Here is an 18901-nt window from a genome sequence, read left to right on the forward strand (position 1 = left end):
CCACAATCAAGGGCTTTTCTGTCTGTCATGCTCTCCCAGCGAGGAGGGGCACAAGGTGGCAGGAGAGAGCAGAGACAGGACACCTGAACCAAACTAGGCAAAGGGGTGTTCCATACCACAGCACATCATGCTGGGTATATAAACTGGGGGGAGTTACCAGGAAGCGACTGATCACTGCTCAGGTCAGACTAGGTATCAGTCAGCAGGTGGTGAGCAATTGTATTGTACATCACTTATGTTTATTGTTTTGTTTTTTGTTTTTTTCCCTTCCCCTTTTAGTTTTGTTTTCTCCCCTTGTTATTTCCCTTCTTGTTGTTATTAGTTAGTAGCATTACATTGTACTTCAGTTATTAAACTGTTCTTATCTCAACCCGCTGGGTTTGCATTTTTTCAGTTCTCCTCCCCATCCCACCCAGGGGGAAAGGGAGTGGCTGCATGGTGATGGGTTACTGGCTGGGTTTAAGCTACGACAGAGGCCTATGAAGACAAATTAAGTGTGGGTGAGATTTTCTGATTTTCCCTGTACACAGAGAGCAAGGGCTGTAATTTAAAGGTGTTTGGCTGATACGATGTCAGTTGTGTGTTGCTTCCTATCAGTTAGGCCCTTTCTTCTCCCCAGAATGGATGTTTTACAGATGTTACAGCAGCTGTAGTGCTTGGAGTGATAATAGTAGGCAGTGCTAGCAGAAGTCTAAAAATAATCTGGTTTATGAGAAGCCATTTCCAGAAAGTCAGCATGACTTTCCATAGCCCTGGCACAACCCATACATTTCAAAATATCAGTCTAAACTCTCCATCCTTAGAAAAATCAATAGAGAAACATTTCGCTGTCATTTACTTGATGGCTGCATAGTCGTTGCCTACAGCTGTCTGCTAGTCTTCCATTTGGCATCATTTTACCTGCTTGACCGCATTTCCCTGATCTTTTTGGGTGCTTTTCAGAGTTACTTTCCCATCTGTCTGCATTGTTCAGGAAGGTTCCCTCACTACTGTTCGCACCCATTATTCTTGACTGCTACAGAGGTGAAAAATGCAATAGTTAGTTGTCTGCATGTATGACAGAAATATGTTCTTTACCACGTGACACTGACATCTTGAGTATCTTTCAAGGATGTTATATGTTAGTACTGGCAAACCTTTCATCACCCTTTAAAAAACAAACAAATATGGAAAAATGCATTTTCCATAGACAAAGTATTTGCTGCTGAAGGAAAAGGATGAACATCTTTTCTGCATCAGTAGGCCGTATATGTTTTAGCAGCTGTGTACAAAATCATGAGTAATTTCAGAGAATCATAAAATAGTTTGGGTTGGAAGGGACTGTTGAAGGTCATCTGGTCCAGCCTTCTCGCAATGAGCAGGGACATCTTCAATCAGAACAAGTTGCTCAGAGCCCTGTCCAACCTGGCCTTGAACACTTCCAGGGATGGGGCATCTTCCACCTCTTTGAGCAATCTGCTCCAGTGTTTTACCACCCTTGTAAAAAAAAATTTCCTTATATCTAGTCTAATTCTCCCATCTTTTAGTTGAAAACCATTACCCCTTGTCCTACTGCAACAGGCCCTGCTAAAAAGTTTGTCCCCATCTTTCTTATAAGCCCTTTTTGAATATTGAAAGATGACAGTAAAGTCTCCCTGGAGCCTTCTCTTCTCCAGCCTCACTCTGTATTGACATGCAAAATAATATGTTGCAACATGCCTTTTTAATGATAACCTCTTTGAAAAGAGACTTGTAATAACACCAGATTAGTTTGCTTGGACAGTAGCTGTCATGGTAGCAAAATTGAAGCTGATGGCAACATATTCTTTGCACTATAAATGTCTGTGGATTTATGTTTCTGCCCCCTTTAGGGCACTTTCTACAAAGCTTTCCCATTCAGATTTTTCACTGCCAGGCCTGATCATCCAATTTCGCAGAGCATGAAAAATCTTCCTACTGAATACAGCAACACACCGTAGCTGATCCTGAATTTGCAAGCTAATCAAAACCTGAAGCACTTTTCCCCCTCTCCTACATGAAAACACATGTTCACATGCATGGTGAGCCAGTGTCATGCCTTCAGCTGCTGATTTGTCTGTGCTCATTCTCCTGTAGGTACTCATAGGCAAGTGCATTCATACCAGAGGGCACAAACACAATTTAAAAATGTTACTCTTGAGCAGTAATTTTCATAAGAGCAATCAGTTACACAGGGAAAAGCTTTTGTATTCAGTGTCTGTAAAAATAAATATCTATTTGGAGTAACCTCTTTCTGAATAAAATCCAGTTATATTTAGCAAGTGTAATGAAATTCAACAGTGTAATTCTCTGTTCAAGAATATACATACACTTGAGTCACTTTCTTGTACTTGCAATGTTATTTATTTAACAACTAAACAGCAATTTTAGATGATTCATCATGATTCATATTGGAGACAAAAAGACAAAGAATACAAAATACAATAAAGTGGTGGTGTTTTCTCAAGTGAGGTAACACTTGCAAGTTTATTTTCTCTGTAGAAGTATCACAAGCTGTTTTAAGACATTATTAGTTAAAGCATTATTTTATTTAAGAATCATTTGCACTTCCACTCCCAGCTTCTCAACTTGAGAAGAGTGTGAATCACAGTTGCCCTTGGTAGTGAAGTTCAGTATGTTGCCATAAAAAACTACTGATGGCCTCAAAGCTGTATCCTTAGTTCTCGGTGGTAACACTAGCCATAGACATTTGCACGTTTTGTACTTAAGTATTAAAAGGGGGCTTGATTATTAGTTTTATAAAGAGTTTTTGGCTTACAGTGTGATGTAGAGTGTTTTTTACTTGGAACTGTAAAGTAAAATCTGTTGGTTTAGGGGAAAAATACTTGCTATGGAGAAGAAGTGGGAATGATTTACAGGATTTTTATGTTTAAAAGGGTGGCCTGGTTGGCTTAATTTATAAATATTGAGTACGTATTTTCCTTCATCTCACCCTCCCTATTGAAAAGGCATAGCTGACATTTAAGACTCTTTATATAATCAGAATAAAAATTGCAAGTAATTCCTCATAGCTTATTAGTTCTTAAAACATCACAGCCCAAATTGACCATCTTTGCAAAATAGATCAGATCATATTTGAAATATAGATCATTATGCACAATGATCTATGACTTTTCTTAATTCATTACATAATGCTCACAAGGGAAAAGAGGTTTGGGTTTTAATTGGACTATTAATTTTGATTTCTAAGTGAGAGTAATAAGTGTTTTTCTCTCAATCACTAGAAACTGTCTTGCTCTTCCTGTTTCTAGGTGATGAAGTAAACATTCCTCAGTTACTTGCAGTGGCATCACGTCTGAGGGACACTGCAGAACTGTTCCAATCTGATGAGATGCGCCCAGCTAATGACCCAAAGGAGCGAGCTCCTATCAGAGTGAGGATGCTCAATGATGTGCTACAAAGTCTGGAGAAAAGCTTCCTGATTCATCGAGCTCCTCCAGGACTTTACAGGTATGGTGCTCAATGCATTCTTCATTTGAGCAAAAGCAGTAATCTCACATTGCTCGGTTTTCAAAACTGTCCTGCTTTTAAAAAAAAAATTATCTGAGGTTCCAAGACTAAAGCTTTTTTTTTTCCTATCTCATCCTTTCTGTAAAAACATTAATTCATTACAATACAAGAAGTTATTAAAATGCAGCACTGTAGCATTTAGGTCATGACATCACTGCTAACAAGATGTACATTGTGATGGCAGCTCAAGCAGCATGACAGATACTTCTGTTAGTACAGTAAGCTTTCAGAAGAAGAAAATATTTGAAGTCGAATACTGCTTGACAAGCTTTATCTATATTTTATTTAAAACTTTTTACAGTTCATTGAAGATTCAGAATTATACAAGATACTGTGTAGCATTATTTAACATAATTAATTATATAGCAGTGCTCTTGGGTGCATTTCAACCAGTCCAAGGCAGTACGGTGGAGTGAATTTGTCAGTCACAATTCATAACATCCTGGTTAGAGTTATTCTCCAATATGTAGTCAGCTGCACTACCCAGGTTGACTCTAAGAAGTCACAATCATTCCATCTTTCACTTTCTAAGAAAGAAGGCTACAGGTCTGTATCTCTTACCATAGATACCTCAAAAAAAAAAAAAAAAAAAAAACCTTAAAAAAAGTTAGAAAAGTAAAAACTGGCCAAGCCTGCTCTGAATAATGACTGGCCCTCTGGCTGTTCAGAAGAAGTAACAAAGTGTGAGCAGGTGCTTCAGTACGAGCAGTCCAAACCACTGCACTGCAGCCCATTGATGTAGTGTTTCATAGCTTGACCCCAAGGGTATGTTTTGAATGGGCTATTAAGCAAGGGCATATGTGGGCAGTTTGGCTTCACGAAGCCTACTGGGAGTATTTTGAAGGACTCTGTGGCTGAAGGTAGCCAGTGGTTTATCCATAGGTTTATCCATAGTGCCCATTAGGAGGCTTCCTCAAGTAAAAGTGTTCCTAAAGCTATACCCAGGGTTTACTTCAGGGGAAACTGGTTTGCATACTCAAAAAGGAGAGCTTGGAAGTGAAGTGACATACATACACAGGAGACAGACAGGGGCCACGACACAGAACTGAATGAAGCATCTATGTTATTTAGGAATATAAATGTACATGCAACCAAACCAAACTAATGTAATAAACTGGTACTTTGTTGCAATTGATGGGAAAAATTGTTGAATGTCTTGTGCAAATGATTGTTTCAAGTGGGCACAAAATAGACAGATGATAGAGAAAGACTGTGGAAGAAAAGCAGAAAGCTACAGCATCAAGAGGAAGAGAGTCCAAGCATTAGGAATGGCATAAAACAAACGCAGCCATCTTTTAACAAAAAAAAACAGACAAAAAAAAAATCTCTATAGCTATAATAAAATTTAAGAGTGATATTTGGGGAGGGATTAATTGGCATCTTGGCTGTGACTGGGTTTATAATATAAAAAAATAAACCAAAATGTGATTAAATAAAGTCTAATATTCCAGATTTAGCACTGCTGTATTTCTTGTCTGAACTGGTACAGTGTTGCAAAGGGGCCATAAAACTGAATAGTAGAATGTAGTGTGTCTGTGTGCATCAAAACCACACATTGTAGAATATGTCCCGGTTCTTTATTTAACAAAATAAATGATGCCAAAAGTTAGGATTCCAGTAAGAAGGTTTTTTGAGGTCTTCTAATATTTAAATTCTTGCACTATTTGTGGTATTGATTTTGTTATTCACAAGATGCAATTGCTAGGTATGCAACAAATATGTGGATTAATTTTTTCACCTTCCTGCTCTCAGCAGTACTTCAGTGCAGGGCACAGTATTCACCGTGGCAAAGTTGATAGTGTAGAAGTGAAAGTTTTGTAATTTTTCCCCTCTTGATTTCATTAAGTTTGATACAAGGTTTAGCTGTAGATGATCAGGTTACTGTAGTTTGTGGAAAAACTTTTGATCTGACTTTAAATTATTTTGCCTAATGTCAACTAGAGCATGTAACAGCAGAGTACACCTTGTGTATCATTATCATTTAGACACTTATTTTAAAAGAATGCATTCTTTGTACTGTGCCAAGATGTGTAACCGTAGTGTAGATTTACCTTTAATGCAGACAGAATCGAGGTTGACTTTCCTGCCATTAAAAATCTGTAGCACAGTTTCTTCCCCAAAACAAAACCCCAACATCTAATGATATGTCCTTATTTGAGTTATTTTTCACTTTTTAGGAATTGAAAGTTCTTCTATTAATTGATTCAGACATATATTTTATGTTCTGAAGCTGTAATTGCATCACAGCAACACTAGAAATACTTTAAAAAAACTGATGTGATTTTTTTTCCTTGTATAACATTAGGATTTTCTTCTTGTAATTTGATAAAGAAAAACAAATGAGAAAATCAGTCTCACAGCCAGGACCTTGTATGCTGTGTTTCATCCCAGTCAGAAGATTGATAGGCGAGTTATAAACCCCTGAAATAGTGGTTTATAATGGAAATGCTGGCAGCCCTTTAACTATAGCAGCGCAAGCAGTGCAGCAATAAATACTATGCTTCATCTGTAAACAGAAATTTAGGATGCAGCCTGCAGCCTTGACCTTCAGGCTCCAACTGTGTTTAGATCATTAAGATTCCATAAATACTGTAATTTAGAGTCTTCTGGAGGAAGAATTTGTGTGCACAGTAAAGCACGTATTCTTCATGAAAAAATGATTGCTTCCTGTATACCCATTTGGACTCATTCTCAACCTCAATCAAAGTACTTGACAAATTTGCTGAAGTTTAGACATCATTTTTAGGCTTGTGTTTGTCCTAATTCACAGCTCTCTGGATCTATACTGTTTTCTAGAACTTGAGTTAAAAAAGAAGGTGGATTTTTTTTTTTTTCTTTCTTGCAGGCAGTGGGTTTTAGCCTACTTGTGCATGTCCACTCCAGGGAAACCAATATAGCTTTCTATTTTATTTTTTTTTTTGTATGGTCTGTACACGCACTGTTCCACCTGTAGTCTGTTACTGTATGTGTGTGTACTTAAAAAAATACGTGCGTCATTCTAGTGAGTATCATAGGGCAATATTTGACCACAACTGATGCATTATTCATCTATAATGACCAATAAAATATTAAAAGTTACTAACAGAATTCAAATTACTTTAATTTTTGTATAATTATATTATGATAGCCTAAATAATGATGATTTGTATTAGCAGGTTGTTCAGTACAGTGTAAGAAAACACTGTAGTTTAGATGATTATCCTTCTTACCTGAATTTCATTACATTGAACTGAAAATTTGACAATAGCATACTTTCCCTGTGATTCTCTGTTTCCAGCTGATTTGGAAATATACAAGTACAGCTTTTATCAGGGTATTTTAGTCTTATCCAGAAATTTAGGCAGAATGAAAAATAATAGATTGAAAAATGTTATCCTGCTTTGCAAAGGTTACCCTGCAGCTTGATTTGGGGTTAAGACAAAATCTCTGAGTTTTATTGTACTTGAAGAATTTCTGTGATTCCCAGTGGTAACCCCAGCTAGGTTTTCTATTTCCAATATAAATGTTTGTGAATGAACCAGGATAACTATTTGTATTCTTCATTTATCTGCCTTTTCTTCTCATAACATAATCATAATATTATTTTCTGATTTCTATTTTGTCATTTTGTCGGTAGAAATTTATATGCCTGTTTCTTTCCTCTGTCTATTTCTTGCTTTCCACTCTTACAATATATACTTGAGCTGAACATTTCTGTATATTTTCTGGTGATCATATTTTACTGCTAGTACTAATAACCGTAGATTACACTGCAGTGGCATATATGAAGCTAAGGTAAGAACAGAGGTTCTGTTACTTTAGGCACTGTGCATAGACAGGAAAAACTATAGATGATCTTAAGCATATTGTCCTCTCAGTGAGGTTGTCAGCCTCAGCAGAAATATAAGGTGAGTCTATAAATGCCCATATATAGTAAGAAACACCCAAATTCTTACCCTCATCAGCATTCAATGAAGCACATGTAGTTGCCTGCTAGGGACAGGAGAAGATGCTTTATCTCTGTAGTCTTAAAAAAAAAAAAAAAAAAAGGTGCTTCAGTCTTAAATAAACATAGGTTGAAGCAAAGACCCAGGGCAGTTTCCCTTCAGTGAAAGCAGCTTTTCTGATAAGGTTAAGAAAGTTCTCACTGACCCCCTGCTCTCATACTGATTAACCAAATCTCTGCATGGCTTCTGAGGGAGAACAGTTTTAATGTCTGTAAATTAACATTTGTAAATTAGCTAATCTGGCAACTGTGTCCATGCTGAGCGATGGGTCTACCTCTTTGACTCTTTCTTGAGCATCTTTCTTTGGTGCATCAGCTAATCCCTAAATCTCTTAGTCTCTAAAAGTCTACTGTCATGCTTTTTCATACTTTTCCCTAGTCTAAAATACCTATCAAAACACTGATACCAGCAACATCATGGGAAACAAGACAGCATGTGTCTTCCTGGTGTTTATAAATATTGAGCTCAAACCTTATGTTTGCCTTGAGTAAGACCATTCCTACTGTTCCTTGAATATTTTATTATACGTCTTGCATGTGCTGATCACTACAGCTTCTGAAAACCTGTCAGCCTAAAGTATCCGTCAAGTCTTTGTGTTCACTCCTTTTAGGTATTCACGCAGAGAGCTTGTATCTGTTTTTTTGAAAGGTGTAGCACTATGTTGGCATTGGAACAGTGAATAATAATATTGCAAAAGAATGAAATTATCAAAAGCCTTCATAGAGTATCAGACACAGGACACTCAGTGCAGTAAGATGTCCTCTTTTAGCGGAAGTGTTTGATTTCTTCTGGTCCTTGTCTAATCTGCATTTTTGATGGACGCTGTTGGTACCAGATGCATCCAATAATAAGAATGCAGGGTTTCCTCAAATACCATGTGATGATCCCACAAAGATTTCCACATCTAAGACCAGAGTTTATCTCTTCAGTCTTCAAAAATAAAGGGGGGAAGGGGGGGAATGGGGGGGGGAAAGACACACAAGGCTGTCATTCCTGCTCCAGTTAGGTGGTTTTATTCCTAATGGGCCATTGCTTAAGGATCAGTTGTGTTGTGACTGACAGTTCTTTTAACAATTTTATACAAGTAACAAAGTCAACTTGTGTAAAATCTTCCATTTAAGAGTTTCATCTTCATTTGCCAAGTTTAACTTGTCCATTAAGGCTGTATGCACCTGTCACCACTATTCATGGAATTGTCACAAGGGCCATTGTGGTATGTCTAATACATGTAATTGCATGGATTGAGTCATAAGTAGGTGAAAAATAAGGATTTAGAAAACAATCTGTTTTCCAAAAGGACCTCCCAACAGTTTTTATTGCTCCTTTGTGCAAGTTAAAGTTTTCTTTTGCATCTTTTTAAATAAATGACAGCAAATCAGTATGTTATAATGTTCTGAATAAAATACCTGCAATAAGCAACAAGAGATCGTGCACCCTGAATTTGTCATAATGAAATCAAAGAACAATCAAAAGATGTTTTTAGCATCACACAAAAAGGTGATTTACATTGCTGCTGTTCTGCCACTCAAGTGTTTGTTGTTCACTACAGCAAGTATTTTCCTTTCAGACTGAGATTTGTTACATGTGTTCCTGACACATGTAGGGAGTCTACTTGTTTCTGTTCTGCTGATAAACGGCAGCAGATTCTCAGGTGTCAAAATTCATGTGCCCTTAGATTCTAGTTGCTAGAGATATGTTTAGTAGGAAAAATTAAAGTTATTATCAAATCTCCATGTGTAAACAAGCTGCTCACTGGGTTTATGAAGGACAGCATTAAAGATGCAAATATCCTGCTAATCTTACACAGTAACAAGGGTAAACTTGTAGTGCAATGGCAGCTGAAAAAAAACAGCCTAGCACAGAGTTTCTACAGAAGACACTAATTCCGACTTATTGTATAAACTCTTTGGAGGTTTGGTGGGTTTTTTTTGTTTTGAACTCTTCATTTGGGGCTTCAAGTAGAAAATACGCCTGTATACTTTGTTGTCATCGAGGCATTTTTGACTGCCCTGATCCAAGCACTTGGAAAATTTTTTTTGTCTTGCATTGTATAATGTTGAGCAGGGACTGATTTGATGTGGTGCTGGTGATCCTTAGTGTGGGAAATACTGCAGCAATTCATGTTGCATTGTCAGTAGTAGATAATATTCCATTTTGTGTTATCTGCCATGTGCAATTTCTAAATACAATACTAGAATAAGGTTGGGAAAGAAGGCAAGAATTGTGTGTTGGTTTTACAATAGTGTACTTCAGATTTTGATGATCAGCCAGAATAAATGAATTTTCATCTTACTGCACAGCAGTGATTTTCCATCTGATTTTTGACCCAATATCTCATATCTTTCAAAATTTACATCTCTTTTTCTTCTATAGTTGTTCCACATCTTGGAAGTGGAGTTTTGATTAGTGGTATTACTTGCTTCACTTTCTAATTCTTCACTGCTGTGTCATACCTCTGCAGTTCTTGTTCAGCCCACTTCTCTCTCATGAACATTTGTCCAAATGTATTTTTTACACCTAAAATGTCTTCCCTTTTTCTTCTACCTTCTTCCTCCAAACTTTATAGTGTTTATGTGGTCTGACTGTAGTCAATGCACATGTAAACTAGAGATGATGGCCTCAAATATTCAGGACAGAAGTGACACAGTTTCAGTAACGCTCCATTGTTCACTTCATAAACTAATGGCAAAAAACCACAAAGGAAATATTCAAAGGATGGCTTTATGTTCTTCCCAAGAATCTGGGAAAGCAAAAAGAGGTTTCGTCAGAAAGGTGAACAGTGGAAGCGAGGCAGTCAGAAGATTTGAGATGCTGTGCAGTGCTTGGTACATCTTAGTTACTGCTTACTTGGAGGGTGATTTTTCTCCCAGTCATTGGTAGCAGACATTGAATGAAAGGATTGTGTTATTGGTTATATGCTTCTCTAAATAGAAGTTGTGTGTCTGGTGATCAGACTTTACAGAAGTGGTGACAATCCCCAGTCAGTATCCAGAGTCTTTACAACATAGTCTGAAGTGGATTTTATCATAAAACTGAATAGTCATCTCTGCAGATCAATCCTAATTAGAAAAAAAAAAAACAACAAAAAAAAACTTATGAGAATATAATGACAATTCTTAACTGCCAGGTTATTTTTTCCTAATTCTAAAACCACAGGCAAAGCAGTCAGTTAATGACATGGCAAGCAGTGATTTGAATTTAACTAGGTTGGTACAAACCAAGAAATATTTCCAATCAAATCCTGAATACTAGATTCTAATAGCATTAATATAGATATCACTGTCTCTAAAAAAATGCTGTGACATGTCTGGCACACTAATTTCAGTTTAAAATTAAAATTTGAGTCAAAATCATATATCCGGGTCACTAGCAGAATCTGGAGTAACAACCTTGATATAAGGGGGACTAAAGTATTCTATTCACTGTACTTCTTTGAAGCATTATAGCTAGGTGTTACATTGGGATATAACATGGGTGGGAGGACAAAAAGTTCTCTCCTGAGCACCTACTAGAAGCCAGACATAATTAAGATCACTTCCTATTCACACAGATGCTACAGGTACTCAAAATGGAACTTGAGGGGCAGTCCTTAGTCTGCTGCTTCAGTGGATCACTGTAATGTAGTATTGAAATTAAGCCATAACTCTGACTAGCTCAAGAAGTTTTCCCCAAAATGTCTTCTGCTACCAGCGCAGCTCCCCAAGACAGGTTTAGTTAGGGAAGTGTGGGAACTGTTTAGTTCATGATGGACCAGTAAGAACAATGTTCTAACAGCATGAGCATTTTCTGTGCACTGAGCAACTTTGGGAACCGTTCTGACCTAGTCCTTCCAGCCTCTCCAATGGTCATTGAACCACACTGTGGTTGTTCTGGCTGTAGGCCAGATAGAATTTCATTCACTGGGATATTGACTCTAACATTCATCCGTGTGTGGAGCAGCACATTTGTCCTATCATAAATCAGTAGCAATTGCTAGTTTGGTAATGATCTTGTGAATTCTTGCTATGGTTATTATTTTTCTCATGACTGATAATCATGCTGAATTATGACCTCTCTTAATAGTGAGAAGATGCAATTAAGTGAGTGTAACTCATACTCAAAACACCTGATGCATCTGACTGGCTATTTAAATGTTTTTTCCTTTGGAAGCACCAGTACATGTAATGACCATGAAGTAATGACTGTATTTGTTGTCTTCTAAATTTTTACTATTTAAAGAGCATTTGCTGCATAAATACTACTGAATTAGCCATCTGCAGAGATGTAATTATGGTAGACTTTAAAGCTTATTTAAACAGGGAACGTGAAAATCTTTTCATAACACCTGCAAAAGCAGAAACCCACTGTAATTAGGGATTATGTCATGGCTGGAAACCAGCTTTCTCACTTCCCTGGTATGAATGGTAGACCTGGGTGTATATACATTTATTTTTCCTGTATGCAATTCTCATAAATTTTCTTCCATCCTTTTAATTAAATTGAATTTTACACCTAGAGTTCTGTCTGTAGTATGCATCAGCCTCATTACGTTTTTGTAATAAAATAATAATAATAATACAAGAAGTATTATTATGTATATTGAAATTTAATACAGGAATGGTGGTCCAGAAGACACCAGGAAACACATTTCTTATGCTTTCCACAAATGTGCATGGTCCTCACCTTGCGAAGAACCTGGATTTTCTTGCACAGTGACATTTCTTTGAATGTGTGGACTTACTACATATTTTAGCCCATGCTCACCAGTTGTTCTGCTATCTGTAAAAGTGCTTTTACAGCCAGCTATTCGGTGATCTTAGAACAGAGCTATTATGCCTAAAGTACTGGATTTTGAATTTATTAAACATGACAGAAACTTAATATTTTATACATTATTTCATTTTTCTTATAAACAGTAGGGTTGATATATTTTTTTAGATCCATGTATATGTTTCCACATGTTTGGTCATGACAGATAAGAATCACTCATGTACATATGAAATATTAGCGAGAATTTTTCTAGAATATAGTACAAAAATAAGTGAAATTCACTGGAAAAATAGTTAGTGTGTAATACTTCCCCCACTGATATATTACCCAGGAAATAATCCTTAGGAATTTGGTCTTGAAGTCATGAACAGGAAAATTACCTTAACAGGGATTAAGTGTTAATTTTGTGTGTATGCATTCCATTTAAGGTAGTAAAAATATAACTGGAGGCATTTCTCTAAATAACATATTATGACATAATTAATTTTTTATCCATACTTAACTCCTATGATAATGACCTTTCTGATTTTGGCTGTGATGCTAATGGCATCATGTCTCATGGTATGGACTTATGATAAATCTAGTTGGGATCAAAGCTAAAGATCAAGGTCAAGCCAGTTTGCTGCATCAAACACCTGACACTCCTTGCTGCTTTGTTTAAAAATGGTATTGCTCCTTAGGAATTGAATGTTTTACATAATTTCTAAATAAAAATCCCCATGAAACCTTCAGAACATCAGCTGTGAGTCATTTGGAAATAATTTTTTAATTCACTTCCCTCAAGTCCTTCGAAATAGTAGCACATCTGCTTTGAATTTGAGTATTTCAGACTGAGACATCCTTAAAAGAAAAATAGTTTCCTCCAAATTATTCAGCATAAGCAATGTTTCTTTCGTTTGAAAAGCAAGCATAGCATAAATCATTCTTTAACAGATATTTCACTTTCCCTTTAGGATTATGAATGCTCATACATGCAAATTGGAATCTAGTAGATGAATCTGTAATGGATCAACAGGATAGGTCTAAAGGTGGGAAGGTCTGCAGATAAGGTTAGGATGGTAGTTTATAAGTCTAGTCTCACAGGGTCACCTTTTTAGGTGGAATTTGTCAGGTGATGATGAGGGCTAGCTGTTTCCTACATGATGGGGAGCCAATTGTGGTACTGTGGACACAGGGCAGGGGCCTCCCCGGCTGTGCCCAAGCGATGCCAGCAGGGGAGGCTTGGGAGTGGAAGGCAAGGCTGGTCAGGGACAGTAAGAAGTCTTAGTGCACTTGAGCCCTTGACAAATATCTAAGGTGCATCAAGCTGAAACTTATGCTGGAGTTACGGTTAGGCTTTAGTGGTAATTCATAAAATCAGAGAATTGTAGAATGGTTTGGGTTGGAAGGGACCTTATCATATCCCACTAGACCAGGTTGCTCAAAGACCTGTCCAACCTGGCCTTGCTCACTTCCAGGGATGGGGCAGCCACAGCTTATCTGAACAACCTGTTCTAGTGCCTCACCACCCTCACTGTAAAGAACTTCTTCCTAATATCTAATCTAGACCTACCCTCTTTTTAGTTTAATGCCATTCCCCTTTTTCCTGTCACTACCTGCTCTGATAAGAAGTCCCTATCAAGCTTTCTTGTCAGCCCCTTTAGGCACTGGAAGGCTGCTGTAAGGTCTCCCTAGAGGCTTCTTTTCTCCAGACTGAACAAGCCCAACTCTCTCAGCCTGTCTTTATAGGAGAGGTGCTCCAGCACTCTGAGTATCCTCATGGCCCTCCTATGGACTCGCTCCAATAGATCCACGTCATTCTTATGTTGGGATACAGTATTCAGTAAAAGATTGGTGTGCTTTACAACAATGGATTCATTATCTTTAAAAAAAAGTACTGTAATCAAATATAACTGTGAGGAAATAAAAGATAATGTGTCTTGTAAACAGCTATCATTCCAGTTTGGCTTCTCTTTTTTACCTTTGTTTATTTGGCAGGCGGTCAAGCCAAACCAAGCATCAAGACACTTTACAAAGTTGCCAAAATCAGGATTTTTATTTTTTTATTATTTATCAAACCCTATTATAAATTGACCTGCCAAAATTAATTCAAATCTGGAGTAATTACCTTCTTGTGGTTCCATGTCCCAACAATTTTTTGTTAGATGCAGCCTTACCATAACTCCCTTTGCTATAATTGACTCAAATTAGAGGTGTCCTGACTCCTGTCTCTTAGGCAAGATAAATTTCCATCTAGTAGGAACAGAGTTTATCTGATTTACCACTGTCACATAACAATGCCTTTGAAATGTCTTTCAGTTGATTAGACTTTCTTTGGGTTTGATACCCAGATTACCTGTAGCCTATCAACTGCTGATAACATGCAAATACATATATTTTTGGCAGACACCTTTGAGTGTACATGGTTTAAATATATCATTTTCTGTAATCAGTACCAGTAGAACAATTTGCAGAATTATAAATGAGAGCACTAAGTGAAGGCAGTTGATGATTCTTCAAAAAGTGTAGGATGTTTAGCACAGTGAAGGAATGAAGTGATGTTTACAGATGAGTTGCCCTAAAAGGTTGTCTTCTGTATCCCCATCTTCCCTGCATGTTCAGTCACACGGCCCGAGAGCCAGTGACTTCCACTGTTCTATCCAGCAGGAAATGAGCATCGTAGAAAAGGGTTCTTGGCCTGAATGAGTTACAATAACATGTAATAACAGTTCACCAGTGCATGAATTTTGTCCTGGTAAAAGTTGGTCTTACATGACCACCAGCAATAATTTTATAGTTATAAACCTGATGCGATAGTGCTGTGAAATAAAATAGGTATGTAGGTGTCAAAAAAGTTTTAAAAGAGGAAATGAGAAGCTCTGTTGGAGATCAGAAGGATAGGGGACCCAGAGGAAGAACGGTGGCTTTCAGTACCTTCACCATGAAGTTTTCTGAGGTACAAACCAGTGTAAAAAAACTAATATAAATCAGCTCATGCAGTTTCCAGGAAAGAAGGATTTGTAATATTTTTATGTCCCACAATAAATAAACACCCTGTGGAACTGGAAGTCCCAACATGAAGTGTCGTTACTAGGATGCATTGACTTGTTTATTTACCAAATTAATAATATTTTATGTGTTTGCAAACATGAATTAAAAACCCCCACAACTTACTACATGTAAGAGAAGTGCATTCAAAAATTAACATTACCAAGAGAAATGGAAATACAGAGAATCCCTGTTCTGATGTGCTTTTATTCTTGGAAGAATTTATAAAACTGAATTTGTGAGGATGCTGAAGCATCTCTGGTCACAGCATATTGAGTTATAACTGGAAAAGACAGAGGCTGCCCAAAGCATTTATCTGTAAGCAATTCTAATGCGATTCCACAGAAAAAAGCTACACTCATTTCATGTGGGATTCCATACTTGCCGTCGTGTCCTAATGATTTAATAGTTACTTTTCAAAATCTCTTAAATAGGAGGCTGTTTGTAAGTACCTGAATAATTCAGCTTGTGTTGTACATAACTTTTCTTGTAAGCTAAAATATCATTTTTCGTGGCAGGAATAATGTAATAATCCAGTTTTATCTTGAACTGTTTAGTTGTTATAAGCAACAAAACAGTTTGAAGTTGTGTTGAAGGGAATATATTTTTAGGGTGATCTGGCATTCAAGAATTTGTCAAATTCATTTTGGTATGGTGGGGCTGAAGTTGCATCCTTATTTGTGATAGTGTAAAACATCATTTAACTCTCTGGCATTATTTTGGTAAGTAATGCTTATTTTCCTAGGCCTGCAGAGGGCTCTTAAAAATTACAGAAGTTCTTTTGCAATTCATTTTTATAGTTTATTTGCTTTAGTTTGCTATGGCTGATTTTTTTCTTTGGAGCCATTTTGCATCTTTCAGTGGTAGTGCCTGAGGTTATTAATTAGGTTCTTACTTCAGTTTTACACTTTTCAGGTCACTGTGATGTGCCATTGAAACAAAACCATTAAGATGAATGATGGGGGTTGTAATTTTATTAGTATCGTCAATGCATTGCACTTTTTGGTTTAGGCGTCCCTTTTCAGTTTGTGTGGGTCAGGCAAACTGTGCAAAATGTATTTTTAAGATCAAAATAATTAAAAATGAAGATAGATACTGAAGCAGTTAGGCCAGAGGCTGTAATTGTTGTTCTAGTGATGTAGGCTACAAAACCAATTTGTATTAAGGAATGTTCAAGTAATTGAGTTTCACAGTATAAATTAAAGTCTCTTGGTATCATTATGCGTATTGTGGTCACATAGTGATATCTTGTGCCAGTAGAATAGCTGGGTTTTATTTTTCAGTTTATGTGTAATCTTTAACGAAAACACTTCTTGAATTGTAAAGGTTTGAAAGTCATGAACTAGGTTAACCATTTCATCTGATGAAGCTTGGACAGAAATAAGTTGTCGTATAAATTAACTCTTATGAACATGCATAAAGAGAGAAATCATTTTATGCAACAAAGGGGCAGCGTGGCTTGCCAAGCAAAGAGAAGTAATTGGAAAATTTAAGACCCTGGTGAGAATTCCTAACAGCAAATCTGGAAAAACAGGTGCCATATAATGTTTCTTATTATTTGCATCCATAAAAATAAAACGTAGGTTCTGTCATACTATGCAATCAGCTATGCCAAACTCACATTACTATTGCAGAAGTTACAATCTTTTTTTAAGTTATGATAGCAGAATGCTTGTCTTTCATTTATCAAACAGTGAAGCTTTTCTCATTAGACACTGATTTGTACTGTAGTCAGGTGTGCTGGGCTAGGAATACCTGTCCTTTACTGTGGATCACCTGCCTGTGGTTTTACTGTGATTCACCTGTTATTCCAAAATCACAGCAGTAGGTTTAAACTGTATTAACATCCTTGTATGTCAAGGTAAACCCTCTTTTTAGCCTGTGTCCTTATTAGGAGCACATTTGGAGGTTGGAATAGGAGAAAATCTGTTTCCATTCACCAAAAACATTTTCTCAGTAATCCCCAAACTCCCCCAGTCTTCACGTCATCCTCTCTTTACAGTCTGTTTTCTAGCAGTCGAAGTTAGCATTGCTCTGCTGATGATTACTGTCTTATGACATTTTTCTTAGTTGACATTGCCCTGAATACAGGAATAGAGGGATCCCATTACAGATCAAGATGCCAGTCTTATAGGCTTTTGGAGCATTCCCATTTTGACCCTTCAGAATTCTATCAGAATTCTAGCCTAGTCAAACTCTCCCAGCTACCAGCAAACAGATAGGACTGTCGCATGCCTCCTGAGAGTGGGGAAGTGATTATCTCTAGCATTGCCCCTGCTATTCAAGGAGTTTGAGGGGTTGTGAACAGGCTTCTGTCTCCCTGTAAACTGTAGGAACTCTAGAAGAGAGTTCTTCAAAAGCATGGTTCTGTTAGCAGTGATCTCAGCAGGAGTCCCTAAATTGATTTCAGAGGGAGCAAAATCAATCCTCTGCTTTGAAAACTACAGTATTTCCCATAGTACAGCCTGGCCTTAAAAACAACCAACCAGGAATTTATCTGGTTCTCAACACACACAGTTTCATTTAATGCATCACAGAGATGCTTTAGGGACAGTCAGTGATATAACTTGAGTCACCTTTGAGTGTACTGTGTTATAGTCTCAAGGAATAGTAGAAGCTCAGAGCTGAGGAAGCAGGCAGTTGTCCTCTTACTGCTGCAGCGTGAGATGAAGAAGTTATTGCCACATCTGTTTATTACTGTCCTCTTGATGGAGGTTTCTGTCCCCACTGAGCTCTTTCTGCAAGTGCTCCTAACCTGTTTCAGTCCAAATGATAAGGTCAGTGACGATTCTCTATGTAAGCTATCCTATTACAGTGTTGGATTCTGTTTTCATCTGTTTAAAACTGTTATGTATTGTATTGCAGACCACTTGAAATGGCTATATATAATGCTGTCAGGCTGTAAAATTTACCATTCCTATTGCACATCACTGGTTTTGGATGTATACCCAGTATAGGTAGATAAAAGCATAAGAACAGAAAAATTGTTGTAAGAGTTATTTCATCTTTGAAAAACATTTCCCCTCATTTGAAGCATTTTTTCAAACTGGAAAAAAATGACAGAAGATTGTAGGTATTCTGTGGTGTCACTTGCTGGGCTGCGTTGTTACCATTCCCCCTTGTAGACTGGCAATTAGGTGATTCATATAATAATAAGATACACTTTTGTAGTAATCTGTCTTGTAGGTACTTGGCAGTTTTATTACTAATTTGGAGTTGCCATTGGGCCTGTTCTGTCATGCAATTAGATTACTAACAGAGTATCCATGTTCTGCTGTCCTGCTGGTTTCATTCTGTGAAATAACTTCTCCTCTGCCCTGAACACCTGCCTTGTATTTAAGGATGAGCTCCTGCACCAAATCATATGTAACTCTCCTGTTTCAAATTTCTTACTTCTGTTTACAATCAAAGGAGTTCCTGGGTGGAGATTTATGATACTTACCTTCTCTTCTAATTAGGATAATGTTTACAACTGGTTTTAGAGCCTGCTTCAAAGAATCTCATTGAAATCACTGACTAGCTTTTAATTTTGAACCTGCAACACCTCATATAGGTAACATTTCCAAGGGCTCACATGTTACCTTTGCATGTGATTTTTTACGAGCCATGAA

The 18901-nt window shown here is 37.2% G+C and overlaps 1 protein-coding gene across 5 annotated transcripts in view; it reads left to right on the forward strand.

The window, feature by feature from the left end:
* The window catches only part of NAALADL2 (N-acetylated alpha-linked acidic dipeptidase like 2), a 358350-nt gene that overhangs the window by 335124 nt on the left and 4325 nt on the right, over nucleotides 1-18901 (forward strand). For 4 of the 5 annotated variants that reach the window (XM_061367075.1, XM_061367074.1, XM_061367076.1 and 1 more), the window contains one exon: nucleotides 3270-3468. The exons of the other annotated variant lie outside the window; for it this stretch is intronic. In XM_061367075.1, coding sequence (XP_061223059.1) covers nucleotides 3270-3468 — 199 coding nt within the window. The remainder of the gene's footprint in view (nucleotides 1-3269; nucleotides 3469-18901) is intronic. 5 annotated transcript variants of the gene reach the window in all.

Source organism: Neopsephotus bourkii, unplaced genomic scaffold (genome assembly GCF_033783945.1).
Source record: "Neopsephotus bourkii isolate Nb327-2 ecotype Australia unplaced genomic scaffold, CSIRO-AGI_Nbou_v1 NB_1373, whole genome shotgun sequence".
Taxonomy (NCBI): domain Eukaryota; kingdom Metazoa; phylum Chordata; class Aves; order Psittaciformes; family Psittacidae; genus Neopsephotus; species Neopsephotus bourkii.